General features: G+C 41.1%; 1 protein-coding gene across 1 annotated transcript in view; it reads left to right on the top strand.

Moving 5' to 3' along the window:
- Nucleotides 1–592: 592 nt before the first annotated feature.
- The window catches only part of LOC110451870 (DC-STAMP domain-containing protein 2-like), a gene marked incomplete at its 3' end in the record, with an annotated part of 33,790 nt that continues 12,568 nt past the window's right edge, over nucleotides 593–21,814 (top strand). The window contains exons 1-6 of the mRNA XM_021500089.1: nucleotides 593–671; nucleotides 9,128–9,294; nucleotides 13,865–14,047; nucleotides 14,361–14,531; nucleotides 17,692–17,793; nucleotides 19,797–19,917. Coding sequence (XP_021355764.1) covers nucleotides 9,153–9,294; nucleotides 13,865–14,047; nucleotides 14,361–14,531; nucleotides 17,692–17,793; nucleotides 19,797–19,917 — 719 coding nt within the window. The remainder of the gene's footprint in view (nucleotides 672–9,127; nucleotides 9,295–13,864; nucleotides 14,048–14,360; nucleotides 14,532–17,691; nucleotides 17,794–19,796; nucleotides 19,918–21,814) is intronic.

A 21,814-nucleotide genomic window follows, 5' to 3' on the forward strand; every position in this document is an offset into this window, starting at 1 on the left:
ATATTAGCACATTAAAATATAACGAATCAGTGAGGTTATCACGGCCAAAAGTCAACAATATCACAGAATATGTCAACAATTAACTCACAGATTTCCTTTGACTCATGATTTATGTATTTTTTCATAATTCAATGATTTATAAATTCAAAACACACATTAACTAAAACATTTGTGTTTTTAAACATAAAATAAATAATGATTGTAAATAGCACCTGGACATACTACTGTATGGATACTAGCAACCAGACTGTATGATAATAGCAATTGCTTCTTTATATTACTGTATGGTTTATTGGATTATTACATTTTGTCTGTTGGTGGAATAAACATTTTTTCTCTCACACAGATGGATAATTTCGAGTTCAGTTACTGCAAAAAGAGCTTTACAGAGATTAGTGAAATAATTGAATTGAGGTTTTTGAAGTAAAACCAATTTTCATGATGTAATACTTACAATAACTTTAGTATGCATCTACAATACCTACACCCACCTTTGTAGCCCAAAACCAAAAACTGCAAATATCCCTACCTCCCTACCGTGACGTAACCCATATCTCGACGACAGAGCCACGGATCGATCTCCCTTCCCCAAACCCCTTTCATGGAGCCTAAAGGCAGCCGGGATGAGGATGCAAGGGAAGGAATACAGGATGGGACTCCATAAAATTATGGTAAGTATTACATCATGAAAATTGGTTTTACTTCAAAAACCTCAATTTCATTTCAGTAATAATTACCATAACTTTAGTATGCGAATTCGTCTTACCGTAGTGGAGGCTCCGAATCCAGGCAGACCAGGCTGACGGAACAAACTCGAGACATGCTCAAGGTAGGGAAAAGGTTCAAGGAACCCCCCTAATAAAGCCCCGAAAGTAATTAAAAAATGGAAAACCTCCCCGTGAAACGAGCAGGTGTACCACCGTGGTGCCTGATAGCATACTATTTAAAATCACTGAATTACTGTAGAGGAACAGCCACAGACTGTGCAACCACTACCGGTCAAAGGGAATACAATCCATCAGAATGAGAAGCCAAGGACCGGAGATAAAAATCCATGAAGGTAGTCTGTCCGCGCCATAAAGCCGCGGACATGACCTCCTGAAAGGGGGACCCATTGAGGAGGGCCCATGACGCAGCAAGGGCCCTGATCTCATGAGCTCTCACCTTATACAACGCCCGAACCTGATCATCCATCGGTGGAAGTGCGATGCCCTGAACCGTATTGAAACGGTTCCCCAGAAAAACCAAAATCCTGAGATGGGGAAACCTTCGACTTTTCTCTGAATGAAGTCGACCCTGAGTAAGACTTTCAGAACCAACCTGCACCAGGGACTCTCTCACTAGGTGGAGCATGAGGGAATCGTCGAAATAGATGTGAACATTTATTCCTCGAACGGCATGGCCCGGAACTGGAAGACCTTTCCGTTGCAAGTAAAACGTAGCGTACTTCCGTGCCGACTTCTTGATGGGGATGTGGAAGTAGGCGTCCTTCAGATCTACTAAAGTCGCCCACATTTCCTCTACCCAGAGGAGTCTCCATCTTGAAGTGAGGAGAATCTACGTGCTTGTTGAAGGCACTTAGATCTATGATGGGACGCCACGCCCCGGACTTCTTCCGAACCAGAAACATCCTGGAGTCGAACCCGGGAGTGCATACCGACATAGGAACCTCCTCGACCGCGCCCTTGGTAAGCATGGTCCTTGCTTCCTTCTGGAGCGCCAGAGCCTTTTACGGATTGCCTGGTGGAGGAAAAAAACAGAACTGCTAACACGTCTCCGCGAGGGAGAGACCAAACACCAAGGATTCCACGACGGAAGAGCCATGGGGTTAAACTTATATCCCGGAGAGGATAGGGGAAAGGTCCCGCGGACTGGGAGTGACCCCTGAACTGGCCAAACTGGCCTGCCTGCGCGTCACTAATCCATCTAGACACAGATAATCCCGAAAGTAAGTCTGTAGTCACACAAGAACCTGAACCCGAAAGAACAGGCCCGGCACCAAGACTGTCCAAGACGATAGCACCGTGCACCTGGAATGCCTGGATCACTGACAAAGTCAGTGACCGGCGGCAGGTAGTCCCTACCCGAAGGCAAGCGCGAAAGCTTACGGGCGCCCGGCCAATTCAACCCTGGGCTGTGCCAAGCCAGGGTCGGGCTGCCCCTCCCCTCCTCCAGGGACTTCATGGACAGGAAAGGCCACCCCTGCTCACGAGAGGGACTCGCCGCAGCGAGACCCCCCCGAGACAGGAACAGAGACAGTTCCACCAGACCCCAAAGAGCTGGTGACACGACCCCTACCTCTCTGCTTCCCTCGCTTACCGGAAGAAACAGACGAATCACTCTTACGGTAAGTTGATGGTAGCTTTGGGTATAAGGCACACAAATTGCGCAATAAATTGAGTTGAGTTTTGAAATGTAGCTAGCTCCGAGCGTCAGCAGGCAGCAGGCGCCATAAAAGGAAGAGGAAGGGAGATCACTCCGTGGCTCTGTCGTCGAGATATGGGTTACGTCACGGTAGGGAGGTAGGGATATTTGAATCTTTTGTTTTTGAGCTACAAAGATGGGTGTAGGTATTGTATATGCATACTAAAGTTTTGGTAATTATTACTGAAATGAAACATTGTATTCAAGACCACGGTGAACTTAGGAAGAACGGTTAAACAAACGAAGAACTTTCTTATAGTTCCAGAAGAGATAAGTCTCATATATATATATATAAATGTGTTATATATACCAAACGATGAAAACTGCAGCGTAGGGATACAAAGACTTCATCCACTTTTATGTTCCCCGTTTAGAAAAATCAACCCAACAGTGACCTGAGAATGTTTTGCAGCTATATTTGGACATAAACTAAGGTGTTCATAGTAATTTGATATGAAACATAACAAATTACAGGCGTTTAGATTTACTGTCGGTAAATTTGCCGTTCGAACCCCAGTCTGACCGTTCCATTTTCTCGTTCTCCTGTTGCTAAATTTGCGAGCTTGCCAACCCCTTACTTTGGGGTCGAAGACTTTGTTGATGGAGGGAGGAATGTAGCGGAACTGGACTGGGTCGATCGTTGGCGACCAGGTAGCTCAATGAGTTAGAGCGTCCGTCTAGAGTTCGGAGGGTTCCGGGTTCGAGCCCCGGTCTGGCCGTTGCATTTCTCTTTCTCTTGTTACACATCTAATATACATGAGTGAAAAAAGTCCATCACTTAAAACTGGCGAGGAAAACTTTAATGTAAAACTAAATAACAGGAGAAAGATACATTTGAGAGGTCACAAAGAAAATCATCATGTCCCAAATTATGCGGACTTTCTGTAAACGGGATTACTACGTTTTTGCTCATGCTAATGTTCGGAAGGGAACCCCTCCTTCTAGTTGAAATAGCTTTTGGACTCACCAGAAATACAGGGAGAGCAAAGCCAACCACGCTTACACCAAACAGATGAAGGAGCGCCTGAAGAAAGCTTATGACCTGGCACAAAAACAAATCAACAAGGCACAGACCAGGCAGAAAGTTGGCTATGACCAGAAAGTGCGAGGTGTTGTCCTAGAAACAGGTGATAATGTACTGGTAAAAGTTGTCGCGTTTGATTGGAAACACAAAATAGTAGACAGGTGGGAGGAGGAACTGTATACCATTCTGAGCCAACCCAATGACGAGGTACCTGTGTAAATAGTACAGAGACAGGATGGTACTGGAAGGAAAAGGACAATCCACAGGAACCTACTGTTACCTGTAGGACTGGTACCCAAACAGGATACACCAATTCCAGAACCACCTGCGGTCACCGACAGGAAACCACGACATAAGCCTGCACCTAGGCAGAAACCCAACATCGTTGTGATAGAGAATGATGACCCCTATCAGGATGACAGTGCTGAAGAGGTTACATTTGAAGTCACACCTCATGGATTGGTTGATTCCTCCGAGATACCGGCGGAACAGGACAACCAGACAGAAGATGATACCCCCTCGGACACTGGTGACGACCAGTTAATACAGGATAGGGAGGATGCAGATAAAATGCAGCAGCCCTTACCAATGGAGGAGGATCAGGGAGAGGAAGCACAAAACGAGTCTCCTCATGCAGACTCGGAGAGCAGTGACCAAGAGGAAGTTACCCCTCGACCCAAATGTAACAAACTGCAACCAAAATGGATGCCGAGTGGACAGTACGTCTTGAGCCAGCAGCAGCTGGGTAGAAATTACATCAGGGATCTAGCTAAGTCAGGTGTGTTTAGAAATGCTCAGAATGACCTCACTCGAGCACATCTGAAGGTGGTTACGGACAATAGTGTGACTTAAATTTGTTTTCAGAAACCTAACCTGTTGCCAAGTAATATAATTTTGGCGCATTTTGTTTGAGAACTGAAATACTGCTATGTTAATATATCTTTTGATTTTTAGCCACATATATGCTACATGATCCGTGTATGCACATTGATTGAAATAGAATCCCTTGATTTGGTTCAATTATTTTCAGATGCCGATGACGACATCTTAAAGCAGGGGGAGAATGTGACAGGGTTAAAATCTTAAGAGCGTATACAGTAAGTTTTAATTCTAAGTGTTGTATTATTTTATTAGCATAAATCAGCATCATCATCAACACATCATTTTACCATGTGTTGTCCAAGTACTGTCCATGTATATATGTCATTCTGTGTGTACTTACCTGTAGTGATCTGAAAGGTGTGTGTGTGTGTGAGTGGTGGCGAGCCCACTTTACCTGTAGTGATCTGAAAGGTGTGTGTGTGTGTGAGTTGTGGCGAGCCCACTTTACCTGCATAGGTATATACAGGTAAGCATATACTTCTATTAGTGGAACCTTCTAATTGGTCACCAGACATAAGATAATAATACCATTGGTGAAATATTGAACTAAACATGTTTTTATTCGTCCTCATTTTCCCTCCACTTTTTGTCTGTAAGAAAGATATATCTTTGTGTGATTTGGCACTTTCGAGTCAGATCTTGGAGAAGCCACAGGGGCTTACTTAGCTCTACTATTTTACTATTTTTGCTGAACCTGGACATGGCTTCATACTCCTGTAAGTTTCTATTTTTCCTCTCTATTAACATGTTGTTTGTATAATGTTGTAAAATATGTAATTGCTACTTTTTGAATGAAATTGAGTCTGACAAAATGTTGGAAGACTGAAAGTTGAATTTAAAGTAATGCAAATATGGTGTAAAAAGTTAAACTGTTTAAACATAAACTATTTTCATGCATTTATTGTATTTCTGCAGTAACTGAGATTGATGAGATATCTTGGCACATGTATTGGGTTTATTTTGGTGTAGATGTTTTAAGAGTAAGAACTATTTGTAACATGTAGTATTTTATTTATGCATAGGACCCTGGGTCGACTGAATATTGATAACATTTTGGAAGAGTCTAGGAATTCGCCCCATAGCCAGGTACACATATATCTATATATAATTGCGAAGTTTTTATTTTGAGTATCATTCCAAGTTAATGCTAAATGTTATGCTGATGGTAGATTATCTCCCCTGAGACTGTATTAAGATTGTGTTAAGGTTTTTAAATCTAACAATTTGTGTAAAGGTTATTAAATCTAAGGTTATTAAATCTAACATGTTGTGTAAAGGTTATTAAATCTTACATATTGTGTAAAGGTTATTAAATCTAACATATTGTGTAAAGGTTAATAAATCTTACATATTGTGTAATGGTTATTAAATCTAACATATTGTGTAAAGGTTATTAAATCTAACATATTGTGTAAAGGTTATTAAATCTTACATATTGTGTAAAGGTTATTAAATCTAACATGTTGTGTAAAGGTTAATAAATCTAACATATTGTGTAAAGGTTATTAAATCTAACATATTGTGTATTGTTAGAATAATATGGTTTCATAGACTATTTGAAGTAACATTGAATAAATAGGGTCATATGTATGTATGTGTGTATATAATGTATGTATGCATGCATGTGTGTATTTATGTATTGATGGAAGTATAGATGTAAGAGATATTTATGTCATCTAAATGTGTTTTATTTGTAACTGTTACAGAATTCAGGATAAACGTATTTATGTATAAGGATATCTGAAAATATAAAAGATGAAACAGACAGATATTGATGCATGGAATTTGATGATCGAAGTGCAAGAATAAACATGAACTGATTTGTACAGTCTTTGTGAGTTCTTCAAACATTCACTAGGAACTAACCCAGCCCAGTTACACATACATAAATTATGCAAAGACTATAACCAGACTTTGAAAAATGTTAATTATTTCGTTTATATTCTCAACAATTGGAAATCAAAAGCTGATAAAATTTTAGACGATAAAAACTAAATGTACACGTTGACGTAATGGTTTAATGAATCTCTTTTTGAAGATATCTCCCGGTAGAAATATTACCAGAACCTGATTGATGACAAAAAAAGGATCTTATATTATCCGCATGTTAACGTTTTGTGCCTGTGGGAAAACTGAAATAAAAAGTCATGAAGCACCGATAAAGAGATAAATGCAACGGACATCAGTTCCAAGATTTTCCGGTTATTTTTCATCCGTCCTGAAATAACCGATGAAAGCCAATGGAGTGTGACGTGCTTGTGACGTCATAGAATAATAATCTCTGATCTGAACGTAGTCACATGCCTGATACATGTACTTTTATACAAATATTTCATGACTTACTGTGCGCTAGTCCAGAATATTTGACACGAGGTGGTGGTAATAAATTAAGCATTGAACTGTTTTTGTATGGTATTTATGATCTATTTGAATGACACAGCTTTGCAACCAAACAAATCATAATGCGCGCAATGGTATTTATGATCTATTTGAATGTCACAGCTTTGCAAGCAAACAAATCATAATGCGCGCCAGTATTGTCGCGTGCTGATTGGCAAACAAAGTAGTACTTTGAAATTTTAACAAACACTTCAATTTTATTCCACAATTCAGTATCAATACAATTGCGTATGATATGTATATAGGGTGATTTAAGTTTATCAATAGAACTCTGAGCTGAAAGTTAGATTTAAAATTGTTTCGATTTTTCCCCGGAACAAATTTCGCGCATGGACAAATACAGTGAACACCGTAAATCCGACCTTGCCCACCACGAGGGAGTTATTTTTGGAAGTTAATTCGAACTTTTTTCTCTTTGCTCATTTTGTTAAGAATCCAGACGTGAATTTATGTGTTGATTGTATGGGAACATTGACAACATTCGCTAGATTCTATAACAGCCTCGTTTTTTGACAATTTCGTCAGAAACTGAGGAAAGGTGGATGCGAGACGCGTGAAACTGATAGCGTTTGAAGTGAGTGATCTTGCGACGGAGCACAGGTTCGTTACAAATGTCTGAAATGTTTATGTGTGCTGTGACTCATATCAGTAGGTCTGTAACATATGTGTCAGTAGGTCTATAGAATATGTGTATTTCAGACATTTGTAACGAACCCTAGCTGTTGATCAGTGCAGTGTAACAGACGATATTTCTGATAAATTGGTTGAACGTTAAAAGTGTTTCCATTGCTGGCATTGGTGATTTCAACCGATTTGCATTATGTACGATATTGCAGACCTCGGTCTTGTTTTTGTTGTAATGAAAGTATTTTTTTATATTTTCTTTTTTCTCTTACACATCAATTTACAATTGCATTGTCAAGTCTCACAATGCCCAGCGATATTTCCGCAGCCGTCATGTTTATTGTAATTTCGGTCAGTGTTGTATTAATACGCTAAGAATTGTGTCTCGTGATGCATGGTAATTAAAGTCCCATCAACGACACAGCTTTCAAAGAGGCTATATAGTGACAATGCCTTGCAAATGTAAATATGAAGTGTTATATCGCACAAGGCCGTAGAACGAGTGCAATATAACACTTGTTGATTACCACCACCGAGGGGCAAATATTCGGGACTAGCGCACATGTACAGTAAGCATCAGATATTTGTTTTATTACATAATCAAACTCAAACTAGGGTGTTAAAATGCTAAATGTTTTTATTTCTTAAACAGTTCTACCTAACGGTAGTAAACATAGGATTTAGCAATAACATCAGCAAAAAGCGCGGCGTCCGAGTTAGCTTCCATTTGATGTTTATAAAATGTAACAGTAACAGGTAACAACAACAATGTTCTGGAACAGTCTAGTGGTAATGGACAGGGACTGCCCCGACTGTTCATTACAGTCTGATGCTGTACACTTTTGGGGATGTGAATCACAGGGGCTTGTCGTGGAGCTGGCGCCAGGCTGGTCGGTAAGGTGTTCGTAATCTCCTGGAGCAACTGGGTCTCCTGGCTGTCTGTCAGTGCCAACAGGTCCATGTCGGATAATTATTCGGTTTTCGATGTCATTATCTCCAAGCTACGTCCTTCTGCCCTCTAGAAAGAACTAAATATTCGGAATATTGTATGGCCTTTTTGGTGTTTTTACTATCCGCTGATTCCAATAAATCGGCAAAAAAATGTCCAGCACTTGAAAAAAACGCCCGTCGCCTGCCATTGTTTATGGTTGTTAGGGAGCGCGTCCGGCGTCACTAAAGCGCTTTGATTTTACCATGGACGAAGTCGGAATCTGAGTCAAGCGTCATTTGTGAAAAACCGTGCAATATCAAACGCAAATAGTGCACGGCAAATCCGGAATATTGCACGGTGCGGTAACGTTTTTGGAAAATGCTCAAAATAGTCGAAAATATGTTATTTCAGCATATATAGGAAAAGGTCAGTGAATTAGGAAATAACATAATTTATGTGATAGCTTTTTTTTTCACTCAGAATGTATATTAGATTTTATCTAAATAAAAAAGTAATAAAACATGAGGATTGTTTTCACTATATGAAAATGTTCGTGTATGGTTGAAACACAATTCAAGGGTACACTTCCGGACGATAATTTTTAAAGGCAATGTGTAGCAAGGGGAAGCAACTCTGTTTACGCACGCATGTGTTACCATTAAAGAGCCTTCGTCGCCCGAGAGCTACGCTCTTATAAGATTCGTTTTGGATTTTTCATATTTGCTCGCCAGAGGCTCGCAAACATAAAAAATCCAAAACTTACAACAGATCCTCTGTTGTAGACACATATAGTGTAATGTCATATATGTAATTTACATATACTTTTGTATATGTATACACAGGTACAGACAGTGGTATATCAGCTGTATGTCTTCTATACGTCAAGCATGCTGTCGAGTGTTCTGTCCGTGCTGTATTTTTGACAACCCTCGAAAAATACCGAACAACTGCTGTGGACGGCTTTGCACTGACGGGACATATGAAAATGGAGTTATGAAAAATGTTTTTGGTAAGAACACATCAGTTTGATTTACGTTCTTTTGAATTTTCAGGATGTTTATACAGGGGCGTTTCTAGGATATTTGAAAGAGGGGGCGTAAAATCAAATCAAAAATTTTTGGACCTTTTTTTTGCTAAAAAACATAAAATAATTGTGAAATGCACTAATGTAACGGTTCCTGACTTGGAGCATGTATATTTTATAGTTAAAGTGTCAGGGTGTTTATGTGTTTAATTAATGAATATGATAAATTGCCATATTCAATACAATATTAGCAGATTACGATAGTTTTTTTTTTCTTTTTGAAAAGGGAGGGGGGGGGGGGGGGGGGGGGGTACGCCCATTACGCCCTCACCTGGACCCGCCCCTGTTATATGTATACAGTTATCTAATTCCCTCCCCTGGTGTAATAAAAAAAACACTATTTAACTAGAGGTGATGTAGTAAAACCATGTTTTGGAAGTGACTCTCCTTCTGTCTTTCTCTGTCAGCCAGTCAATGAGTCAGTCTCTCTCTGACAGAGCAAGTCAGTGAGTAAGTCTAGTTCTGTCAGCAAGTCAGTAAGTCAGTCTCTCTCTGTCAGTCATTCAGTGAGTCAGTCTCTCTTTGTCAGCAAGTCAGTGAGTCAGTCCCTCTTTGTCAGCAAGTCAGTGAGTCAGTCTATCTCTGTCAGCAAGTCAGTAAGTCAGTCTCTATCTGTCAGTCATTCAGTGAGTCAGTCTATCTCTGTCAGCAAGTCAGTAAGTCAGTCTCTCTCTGTCAGCAAGTCAGTGAGTCAGTCCCTCTCTGTCAGCAAGTCAGTGAGTCAGCCTCTCTGTGTCAGCCAGTCAGTGAGTCGGTCTCTCTCTGACAGCCAGTCAGTGAGTCAGTCTCTCTTTGCCAGCCAGTCAATGAGTCAGTCTCTCTCTGACAGCCAGTCAGTGAGTCAGTCTATCTCTGTCAGCAAGTCAGTAAGTCAGTCTCTCTCTGTCAGTCATTCAGTGAGTCAGTCTCTCTTTGTCAGCAAGTCAGTGAGTCAGTCCCTCTCTGTCAGCAAGTCAGTGAGTCAGCCTCTCTGTGTCAGCCAGTCAGTGAGTCAGTCTCTCTTTGTCAGCAAGTCAGTGAATCAGTCTTTCTCTGTCAGCAAGTCAGTGAGTCAGTCTTTCTTTGTCAGCCAGTCAATGAGTCAGTCTCTCTCTGACAGCCAGTCAGTGAGTCAGTCTATCTCTGTCAGCAAGTCAGTAAGTCAGTCTCTCTCTGTCAGTCATTCAGTGAGTCAGTCTCTGTTTGTCAGCAAGTCAGTGAGTCAGTCCCTCTCTGTCAGCAAGTAAGTGAGTCAGCCTCTCTGTGTCAGCCAGTCAGTGAGTCAGTCTCCCTCTGTCAGCCAGTCAGTGAGTCAGACTCTCAATGTCAGCCAGTCAGTGAGTCAGACTCTCAATGTCAGCCAGTCAACTTAACAGCCTGGCCCTGTCAGATAGTAAGTGAGTCAGTCTCTCTCTGTCAGCAAGTCAGCCTCTCTGTGACAGCCAGTCAGTTATTCAGTCTCTCTCTTTCAGTGAGTCAGTCTGTCCTTATCAGTCAGTCATTGAGTCAGTCTCTTTCTGTCAGCCAGTCAGTGAGTCGGTCTCTCTCTGTCAGTCAGTCAGTAAGTCAATCTGTCTCTGTCAGCCAGACAGTCCCTCTCTGTCAGTTATTCAGTTTGTCAGTCCTTTCTGTTAGCCAGTCAGTGAGTCGGTCTCTCTCTGTCAGCCAGTCAGCTAGTCAGTCTCTCTCTGTCAGTCATTAAGTGAGTAAGTCTCTCTCTGTCAGCCAGTTAGTGAGTCAGTCTGTCAGCCAGTCAGCTAATCAGTCTGTCAGTCAGTCAGCTAGTCAGTCTCTCTCTGTCAGTCATTCAGTGAATCAGTCACTCTCCGTCAACCAATTAGGGAGTCAGACTCCCTCTGTCAGCCATTCAGCGAGTCAGTCTTTCTCTGTCAGCAAGTCAGGTAGTCAATCTCTATCTGCCAGCCAGTCAATGACTCAGTCTTGCTCTGTCAGCCAGTCATTTTGTCAGTCTTGTTCTGTCAGCCAATCAATGATTCCGTCTCGCTCTGTCAGTCAATCAATGATTCAGTCTCGCTCTGTCAGTCAATCAATGATTCAGTCTCGCTCTGTCATCCAGTCATTGAGTCAGTCTTGCTATGTCAGCCAGTCGCTGAGACAGTCTTGCTATGTCAACCAGTCACTGTGTCAGTCCTGCTATGTCAGCCAGTCACTGTGTCATTCCGGCTATGTCAGCCAGTCACTGTGTCATTCTTGCTATGTCAGCCAGTCACTGTGTCATTCCGGCTATGTCAGCCAGTCACTGTGTCAGTCCCGCTATGTCAGCCAGTCGCTGAGACAGACTTGCTATGTCAACCAGTCACTGTGTCCGTCCTGCTATGTCAGCCAGGCTCTGTGTCAGTCTTGCTATGTCAGCCAGTCGCGGAGACAGTCTTGCTATGTCAACCAGTAACTGTGTCAGTCCTGCTATGTCAGCCAGTCATTGAGTCAATCTCGGTCTGTCAGCCGGTCACTGAATCAGTATCGCTATGTCAGCCAGTCACTGTGTCATTCCTGCTATGTCAGCCAGTCACTGTGTCAGTCCTGCTATGTCAGCCAGGCTCTGTGTCAGTCCTGCTATGTCAGCCAGTCACTGTGTCAGTCCTGCTATGTCAACCAGTCACTGTGTCAGTCCTGCTATGTCAGCCAGTCATTGAGTCAGTTTCGCTCTGTCAGCCAGTCACTGAATCAGTATCGCTATGTCAGCCAGTCATTGTGTCAGTCCTGCTATGTCAGCAAGTCACTGTGTCAGTCCTGCTATGTCAGCTGGTCATTGCGTCAATCTCGGTCTATCAGCCAGTCACTGAATCAGTATCGCTATGTCAGCCAGTCACTGGGTCAGTCCTGCTATGTCAGCCGGGCTCTGTGTCAGTCCTGCTATGTCGGCCAGTCACTGTGTCAGTCCTGCCATGTCAGCCAGTCACTGTGTCATTCCTGCTATGTCAGCCAGTCATTGATTCAATCTCGGTCTGTCAGCCAGTCACTGAATCAGTCTCGCTATGTCAGCCAGTCACTATGTCAGTCCTGCTATGTCAGCAGGTCACTGTGTCAGTCCTGCTATGCCAGCCAGTCACTGTTTCAGTCCTGCTATGTCAGCCAGTTACTGTGTCAGTCCTGCTATGTGAGCCAGGCTCTGTGTCAGTCCTGCTATTTCAGCCAGTCATTGAGTCAGTCTGGCTCTGTCAGCCAGTCACTGCGTCAGTCCTGCTTTGTCAGCCAGTCATTGAGTCAGTTTCGCTCTGTCAGCCAGTCACTGTGTCAGTCCTGCTTTGTCAGCCAGTTACTGTGTCAGTCCTGCTATGTCAGCCAGTCATTGAGTCAATCTCGGTCTGTCAGCCAGTCACTGAATCAGTATCGCTATGTCAGCCAGTCACTGTGTCAGTCCTGCTATGTCAGCCAGTCACTGTGTCAGTCCTGCTATGTCAGCCAGTCATTGAGTCAATCTCGATCTGTCAGCCAGTCACTGAATCAGTATCGCTATGTCAGCCAGTCAATGACTCAATATTGCTTTGTCAGCCAGTCATTCTTGCTATGTCATCCAGTCATTGAGTCATTATTGCTATGTCAGCCAGTCATTGAGTCAATCTCGGTCTGTCAGCCAGTCACTGAATCAGTATCGCTATGTCAGCCAGTCAATGACTCAATATTGCTTTGTCAGCCAGTCATTCTTGCTATGTCAGCCAGTCATTGAGTCATTATTGCTATGTCAGCCAGTCATTGAGTCAATCTCGGTCTGTAATCCAGTCACTGAGTTTGAGTCTCGCTATGTCAGCCAGTCAATGACTCAATCTTGCTCTGTCAGCCAGTCATTGAGTCAGTTTCATTGATCATTAGCCGGTCAGTGATCCTTCCTTTATCCCGTTTGTCTGTTTTGTTTTTTACTCGAACTTTCATACTATTTCTTTTCGGCAGTTGTCCTATATGCACCCTTTTATACGACCGTCAAATTTGACGGTAGTAGATATTATGGTATGGCGTTGTCCGTCCGTCATAAACTTTGAATGTCCGGCAATCTCCTCCTACATTTTTCGACTGATCTATTTGAAACTTGGTATACATTATAATCATGATATGAAGTTGTGTCGCCATTGAAAGAATTTTGATTCGACAGTTTTTTTTAAAAAGTTATTGCCCTTTGTTAATTTCTGTATTTGAATTTTGTCCAGAGATCTCCTACATTTTTCGACTGATCTCTTTGAAACTTGGTATACTTTATAATTATGATATGAAGTTGTGTCTCCCTTAAAAGAATTTTGATTCGGCGATATTTGCAAAATTTATTGCCTTTTGTTCATTTCAGTTTTTGATTTTTTGTCTGAAGATTTTCTCCTACATTTTTTATATCATATCAGCTAACCACTCTTAGAATGATGCAGATCTTATTTCAATGTAAAAAAGTATATCTTACTATATGCCATTCGACGGGCGTATTTTGTTCTGCCCCGCGGTACTCTTGTTTATATTCCCATTGGCATTGCAAGGAAACAACTATTTACTCCCTATGTAACTCTATTTTTAGGTTTGGTATTGGGGATCTTAGCCACTCTCATCATTTACCTCGTCATGGTTTTCCAGTTCAAGTTCCATGCTTTCACCGCCGGGATTCTGGCCTCTGTGATTGGTGTATTTGTAACCAATGGAATGGCATTCTCTTCCGGGATGCGATGCATTGCGTTTCTGACAGTCCCACAACTGTTCTCAAGTAATTTTATTAAGAAAATTAAAATGAGTTATACGGATTTGTGCACCCTTCCCAAACTTTCCTCCCCTGTATCTAGATCTCCTTAACATTATTGTTATTAACCTGTTAAATATCAATATCACCATGTTCTATTGCTGATATTTTTTAGATCGAATGCGGATATTTTTAGTTCTTAATGAATATATTAAAATAAACACATTTATGAATATATTGCGGTGATTCAGTAAATCAAATCAATGGATGACAGATTATAATATCTATAGTTATAGTGTACATGTGATATTGGGTAGCGTCACACTTTGTCATCCATCAGGTACGGGGCGGTACTTCCTATTGATGTACGTCATGATACTGGTGATGTCATATCCGGTGAAAAACTTCAACCACAACATCGTGGTAATGTCGGAAAGTTCCACATGCGGTCAACAGATGGCGTACAACCAGACAAAGGAATTGGTCGACGCTGCTGTAGCACCAATTGCAGGTACATTTATTAGCATGCATATAATTTACTTGAAGCTAAAACCCAGTGTCGATCCTGACGTTGCAAATTTTGACATACAAAAATGTAAGATTAGAGTTATTCACAGTTTTGTTACCCAGGAAACTCACGTTCTGCTCGCTTCGAACAATTTTCTGGAATAAGTTTATTTTTAGGTAAAAGGGATTTGTTATCACAAGAGGACACATTAACATTATTATTGAAAAGCTTTATTATTGAAAAGCCTGTTGAAGAGAACTCTCCGATTGCTGTTTAAAAACATTGTTCTCTCCTTTGTTTTCCTGGTCAGAGTCGGTTTTCTTGACACCCATTTACTATTAAAATAGACAAAGAATACCTTAGCATAAATATACCAATCAATGTCAGGTATAGCAGCCTCCATAAACTTATGCTACTGTGAATGTCAGGACAATCAGCCTCCATTATATCCTGCTACTGTAAATGTCGGGAAAAGCAGCCCCCATAAACTTATGCTACTGTGAATGTCAGGATCATCAGCCCGATATAACCCTGCTACTGTCAATGTCAGGATAAGCAGACACCATACACTTCTGCTGATGTCAATGTCAGGATAACCAGCCTCCATTAAATCCTGCTCCTGTCAATGTCAGGTATAGCAGCCTCCATAAACTTCTGCTACTGTGAATGTCAGGACAATCAGCCCCGATAGACCCTGCTACTGTCAGTGTAAGACAATCAGCCCCGATATAACCCTGCTACTGTTAATGTCAGGATAGCGATAGGACCCTGCTACTGTCAATGTCAGGATAATCATATAATCCTGCTACTGTCCATGTCAGGATTATCAGCCCCGATAGAACCCTGCTACTGTGAATGTCAGGATAATCATATAATCCTGCTACTGTCAATGTCAGGATAATCAGCCTCCATAAACTTCTGATAATGTCAATGTCAGGAGAACCAGCCTCCGTTAAATCATGCTACTGTAAATGTCAAGAAAACCAGTCTCCATAAACTTCTGCTACTGTAAATGTCAGGATAATCAGCCTTCATTATATCCTGCTACTGTAAATGCCAGGACAATCAGCCTCCATTAAATCCTGCTACTGTAAATGTCGGGATAATCAGCCTCCATTATATCCTGCTACTGTAAATGCCAGGATTATCAGCCCCGATAAAACCCTGCTACTGTTATTGTCAGGATAGTCAGCCTCCATTAAACCCTGCTACGGTCAATGTCAGGAAAATCAGCCTCCATTAAATCCTGCTACTGTCAATGTCAGGAAAATCAGCCTCCATAAACTTCTGATAATGTCAATGTCAGGATAACCAGCCTCCGTTTATTCCTGCTACTGTAAATGTCAGGATAACCAGCCTCCATTATATCCTGCTACTATAAATGCCAGGATAATCAGCCTCCATTAAATCCTGCTACTGTCAATGTCAGGAGTATCAGCCCCGAAAGAACCCTGCTACTGTCAATGTCAGGATAATCAGCCCGATAGAATCCTGCTACTGTCAATGTCAGGATAACCAGCCTCCGTTAAATCCTGCTACAGTAAATGTCGAAATAAGCAGCCCCCATAAACTTATGCTACTGTAAATGTCAGGATCATCAGCCCGATATAACCCTGCTACTGTCAATGAAAGGATAAGCAGACACCATAAACTTCTGCTGATGTCAATGTCAGGATAACCAGCCTCCATTAAATCCTGCTCCTGTCAATGTCAGGATAACGATAGAAACCTGTTAATGTCAATGTCAGGATAATCATATAATCCTGCTACTGTTCATGTCAGGATTATCAGCCCAGATAAAACCCTGCTACTGTCAATGTCAGGATAGACAGCCCCGATAAAACCCTGCTACTGTCAATGTCAGGATAATTAGCCCCGATAAAACCCTGCTACTGTGAATGTCAGGATAGTCAGCCCCGATAAAACCCTGCTACGGTCAAGGTCAGGATAGTCCCGATAAAACCCTGCTACTGTTAATGTCAGGATAGTCCCGATAAACCCCCACTACTGTTAATGTCAGGATAGTCAGCCCCGATAAAACCCTGCTACGGTCAAGGTCAGGATAGTCCCGATAAAACCCTGCTACTGTCAATGTCAGGGTAATTAGCCCCGATAAAACCCTGCTACTGTGAATGTCAGGATAGTCAGCCCCGATAAAACCCTACTACTGTCAATTTCAGGATAGTCCCGATAAAACCCTGCTACTGTCAATGTCAGGATAGTCCCGATAAAACCCTGCTACTGTTAATGTCAGGATAGTCCCGATAAAACCCTACTACTGTTAATGTCAGGATAGTCAGCCCCGATAAAACCCTGCTACTGTCAATGTCAGGAAAGTCCCGATAAAACCCTGCTACTGTCAATGTCAGGAAAGTCCCGATAAAACCCTGCTACTGTCAATGTCAGGGTAATTAGCCCCGATAAAACCCTGCTACTGTGAATGTCAGGATTATCAGGTTCGATAAAACCCTGCTACTGTGAATGTCAGGATTATCAGGTTCGATAAAACCCTTCTACCGTGAATGATAGGATAATCAGCCCTGGTAGAACCCTGCTACTGTCAATGTCAGGATAGTCAGCCACGATAAAACCCTGCTACTGTCAATGTCAGGATAGCCCCGATAAAACCCTGCTACTGTCAATGTCAGGATTATCAGGTTCGATAAAACCCTGCTACTGTGAATGTCAGGATTATCAGGTTCGATAAAACCCTTCTACCGTGAATGTTAGGATAATCAGCCCTGGTAGAACCCTGCTACTGTCAATGTCAGGATTATCAGCCCCGATAGAACCCTGCTACTGTCAATGTCAGAATTATCAGGTTTGTTAAAACCTTGCTACTATGATTGTTAGGATAATCAGCCCCGGTAGAACCCTGCTACTGTCAATGTCAGGATAGTCAGCCATGATAAAACCCTGCTACTGTCAATGTCAAGATAGACAGCCCCGATATAACCCTGCTACTGTCAATGTCAGGATAGTCAGCCCCGATAAAACCCTGCTACTGTCAATGTCAGGATAGTCAGCCCCGATATATTCCTGCTACTGTGAATGTCTGGATTTTTAGCCGCGATAAACTATCAGCGGCGATAAAAACCTTCTCCAGTTAATGTCAATATATGATTTATCATTCTTTTTTGTTTCATGTGTATAATATATACAGGTGTCATTGAAAGTGTTCGGATTGTAATGAAATCTCTGAGGAATTTTGCTGGGATATTACGGAAGTCTTTTATGGTCCTAAAGAAGGCTGTAGTAGAAATAGGTAAGTGCCATGTTCAAACCTTCCGGTCGTCCACAACCTTAAATTATTTTCCAAAAAATAACATCGACTATCTGCAGATATCTCTTCACTTAAGCATCACTACATTCTCTTCACATATAAGACACCTAAACAAACTAGAACTACGAAGATTTATATTCTCCCAAACTGACAGTGAAGGGTTCTGTTTATGTAGGAATTATTCATATAATTGGTTCTTTGTACATACAGTGTATATGGATTTCCTGTTTATTTAAAAAAGTCTTGATTTGTTAGTAATATATTCCGAAAGCGGTTTTATAATGCGTTTTCCATTACACAGATGAAAATTGATAGAAACTCTAGATATTTGGATTTTCAAAACTATATCAACACAATAATTGCGTATCTGAAATATACATACATAAAAGGAAACCCATTTATGTTTCTTTTATTGTATAAAGTACTTACAAAGACAAAACAGTCTTTGCATAAAAAAGTGTGTGAATTAGTAACTTCTTCATTAAGACTCGTCAGTTTGGAAGTATGTGCTATCAAAGTTTTACTTTCTTCACAAACCAACTGTATTAAACGTGTCGCAACGTTTCAAGACCGACTGGTCCCTTTGTCAAGCTATGACTGAGTGAGACCGACTGGTCCCTTTGTCAAGCTATGACTGAGTGAGACCGACTGGTCCCTTTGTCAAGCTTTGACTGTGTGAGACCGACTGGTCCCATGGTCAAGCTATGACTGAGTGAGACCGACTGGTCCCTTTGTCAAGCTTTGACTGTGTGAGACCCACTGGTCCCATGGTCAAGCTATGACTGAGTGAGACCGACTGGGCCCTTTGTCAAGCTTTGACTGAGTGAGACCGACTGGTCCCTTTGTCAAGCTATGACTGAGTGAGCGATTTGTATTTGTTGAGTCATAGCTTGACAAAGAGACCAGTCGGTCTTGAAACGTTGCTTCACGTTTAATACATGCATTGTTTACGTAGAAAGTTAAACTTTGATATTAAATTAGTAACTTAGAATTTAGGCTTTACTCCATTTTGAATGTTCTTTTAAATCACAATTCTAGCTTTCCCTGCTATTATTGGGTAAGAGTTGCTTAAACAAATCTTATTAATTGTGTAGATAAGTAAATACTTTGTTGTTTGTAGTAAATGTGTACTTAAACAACCGTCCCTGTACCTCTGCGTCTGAAGAGAAAAAAATATAAATAAATAATACCGTTCTAATTGATCTATATCAAAATCAATATCTTTGCACTTTAACAGAAATACATTTGGATATTTGTCAGTGTTAAAATATATCCTTTTTATCAAAATGATAGATAGAGGCCCTTGTGTTGATATTGCAGTCTCGGATTGATACTGGGTGTGATATGGAAAAAGGCATGCTTTATTCTGTTTATTACATACTTACTATTAAACACTACTACCTTATAATCAATTTTTCTTTTGAAATATTGAAAAACGAAAAAATAATCCAAAAGAGGTGTGATGCGGGTTTTGCGGACTGTTACGGGTTTTGGGGTGTGATACGGGTTTTGCGGGCTGACGGGTTTTGCCGGCTGATACGGGTTTTGGGGTGTGATACGGCGAGGGCTGATATGGGTAAGAGCAAATGAGTCGTGTCGCATATACAAAAAACCCGTATTTATTAGTAAGTATGTAAAAAAATCCAATACATCTCTGGTGAAATGTTATAATAAATGAAGTTAATATTATCATTATTTTCTGGTATATAAATCGTATAGACCAGGGTAGTTTTGCCACCTAAAATAGTGTACAGGAAAGTTTACATTACATAATACTAACAAGATGATAGTGCTAGCCTCTCACTGCCGTTGACATCATTTGTTTTTAAGATTTTACAGTGGTTTTACTCAAGAGCCAGAAGTCAAACCCCGTACCAGTCCGACGGCGTTCAATCTGCCGCAACATCTCACCAGTTTGAATTTCGGTCACACGTATTGTGTTTCAATTAATACCATTCTGCAACATTGTTTGTTTTTGTTGACAGCTGCGTCAATAGGGCGAGTCCTTTCCTGGTTAAAGAGTATCGTGATTGTTTGTAACAACAAGATGGGAGAACCGTACCGAAAATGTACGTCTGCCTTTGATAAAGCCGAACACAACTGCAGGTAACTAATTATGTTTTGTACATAAAGTGATTAAAGGCATTTTTTTTTTACTGCAAAAATACATATATTTTAGCAATGGTAACAGGTGTTGTTTTCATATTGTAGCAATGTTATAAGGTTATAATATTTTATGCTGAAGCGATGTTAACAGATATTGTTTACACAATGTAGCGATGATAACAGGTATTATTTGCAAATCGAAACGATGTCAACAACTATTTTTTTATGTCACCTAAGACAAAGTCTCAAGTGACCTATTGCGATCGCCTTTTGTCCGGTGTCGTCCGTCGTCCGTCGTGCGTCCGTAAACAATTTACATTTTCGACTTCTTCTCCAAAACCCCTAAACCAATTTCAATGAAATTTTGCAGAATCCTACCATGGCCAAAGGTCAACTAAAATTGTGAATAATATGGTCCCCAGCCCTCAGGGTCCTGAGAGGCGGGGCCAAAAAGGGTCAAATTGACTAAAATTTCAAAAATCTTCTTCTCAAGATCCAGATATGGTAGAATCAAATACTCTTCATAGATGGAAGGGTCTTAAGGTGCTTTACCGAAATTGTGAATTTCTTGACCCTGGGGTCTCACGTTTCCCCCTGGGGAGGGGGTAAACTTTACTATAGTTTATATAGGGAAAACACATTTTGGACCAACATTTGTTTAATTTCCATTGGAAGTAATTCAATTTGGGTTAGCATTATCAGTATTGGATGGCAGTTTGATGGTATGCTTATATCAGCCCTGACTAACCCCCCGGGGCTGATGGGTGGGCCCAAAAAGGGTCGAATTGCCTGAAATTTTAAAAATCTTCTTCTCAAGACCCAGATATGGTAGAATCAAATACTCGTCCTAGATGGAAGGGTCTTAAGGTGCTTAACTAAAATTGTGAATTTCATGACCCTGGGCTCTTACGTTTCCCCCTGGGGAGGGGGTAAACTTTACTATAGTTTATATAGGGAAATCACATTTTGTACCAACATTTGTTCAATTGTCATTGGAAGTAATTCAATTTGGGTTAGCATTATCAGTATTGGATAGCAGTTTGATTTATTGTTTGATTGAATTACTTCCAATGGCACATATCTGCCCTGACTGACCCCCAGGGGCTGATGTGTGGGGCAAAAAAGGGTCGAATTGACTGAAATTTCAAAATCTTCTTCACAAGACCAGATTTGTTAGAATCAAATACTCTTCATAGATGGAAGGGTCTTAAGATTCTTTACCAAAATTGTGAATTTCATGACCCTGGGCTCTTACGTTTCCCCCTGGGGAGGGGGTAAACTTTACTATAGTTTATATAGGGAAATCACATTTTGGACCAACATTTGTTTAATTGCCATTGGAAGTTATTCAATTTGGGTTAGTATTATCAGTATTGGATGGCAGTTTGATGGTATGCATATATCAGCCCTGACTGACCCCCCGGGGCTGATGGGTGGGGCCAAAAAGGGGCGAATTGCCTGAAATTTCAAAAATCTTCTCCTCAAGACCCAGATATGGTAGAATCAAATACTCTTCATAGATGGAAGGGTTTTTAGGTGCTCTACCAATATTGTGAATGTTATGACCATAGGGTCTCACGTTTACCCCTGGGGAAGGGGGGGGGGGATTTGTTATGGTTTATAATGGCAAATGATACTTTGAATATTACATGTTGATAACTTGATTGGAATTATAACCCTGAGTTGACAGTTTGATACTTTGAAAATTTTGAACCAGCCCTTCCCCAAGGGATGTAGGGTGGGGCTCAATGGAGTCCGTGTGCTAAAATTAAATTTCTTCACTTTCCTTATTTAGAATCAGAGGTGCTAGTTTCAAATACTTTCCAGGTGTTGTTATTGTTACCATATTTTAACAATAATACAAGATATTGTTTACACATTGTAGCAATAATAGCAG

This window comes from Mizuhopecten yessoensis, unplaced genomic scaffold (assembly GCF_002113885.1).
Source record: "Mizuhopecten yessoensis strain PY_sf001 unplaced genomic scaffold, ASM211388v2 scaffold6235, whole genome shotgun sequence".
Classification (NCBI taxonomy): Eukaryota; Metazoa; Mollusca; class Bivalvia; order Pectinida; family Pectinidae; genus Mizuhopecten; species Mizuhopecten yessoensis.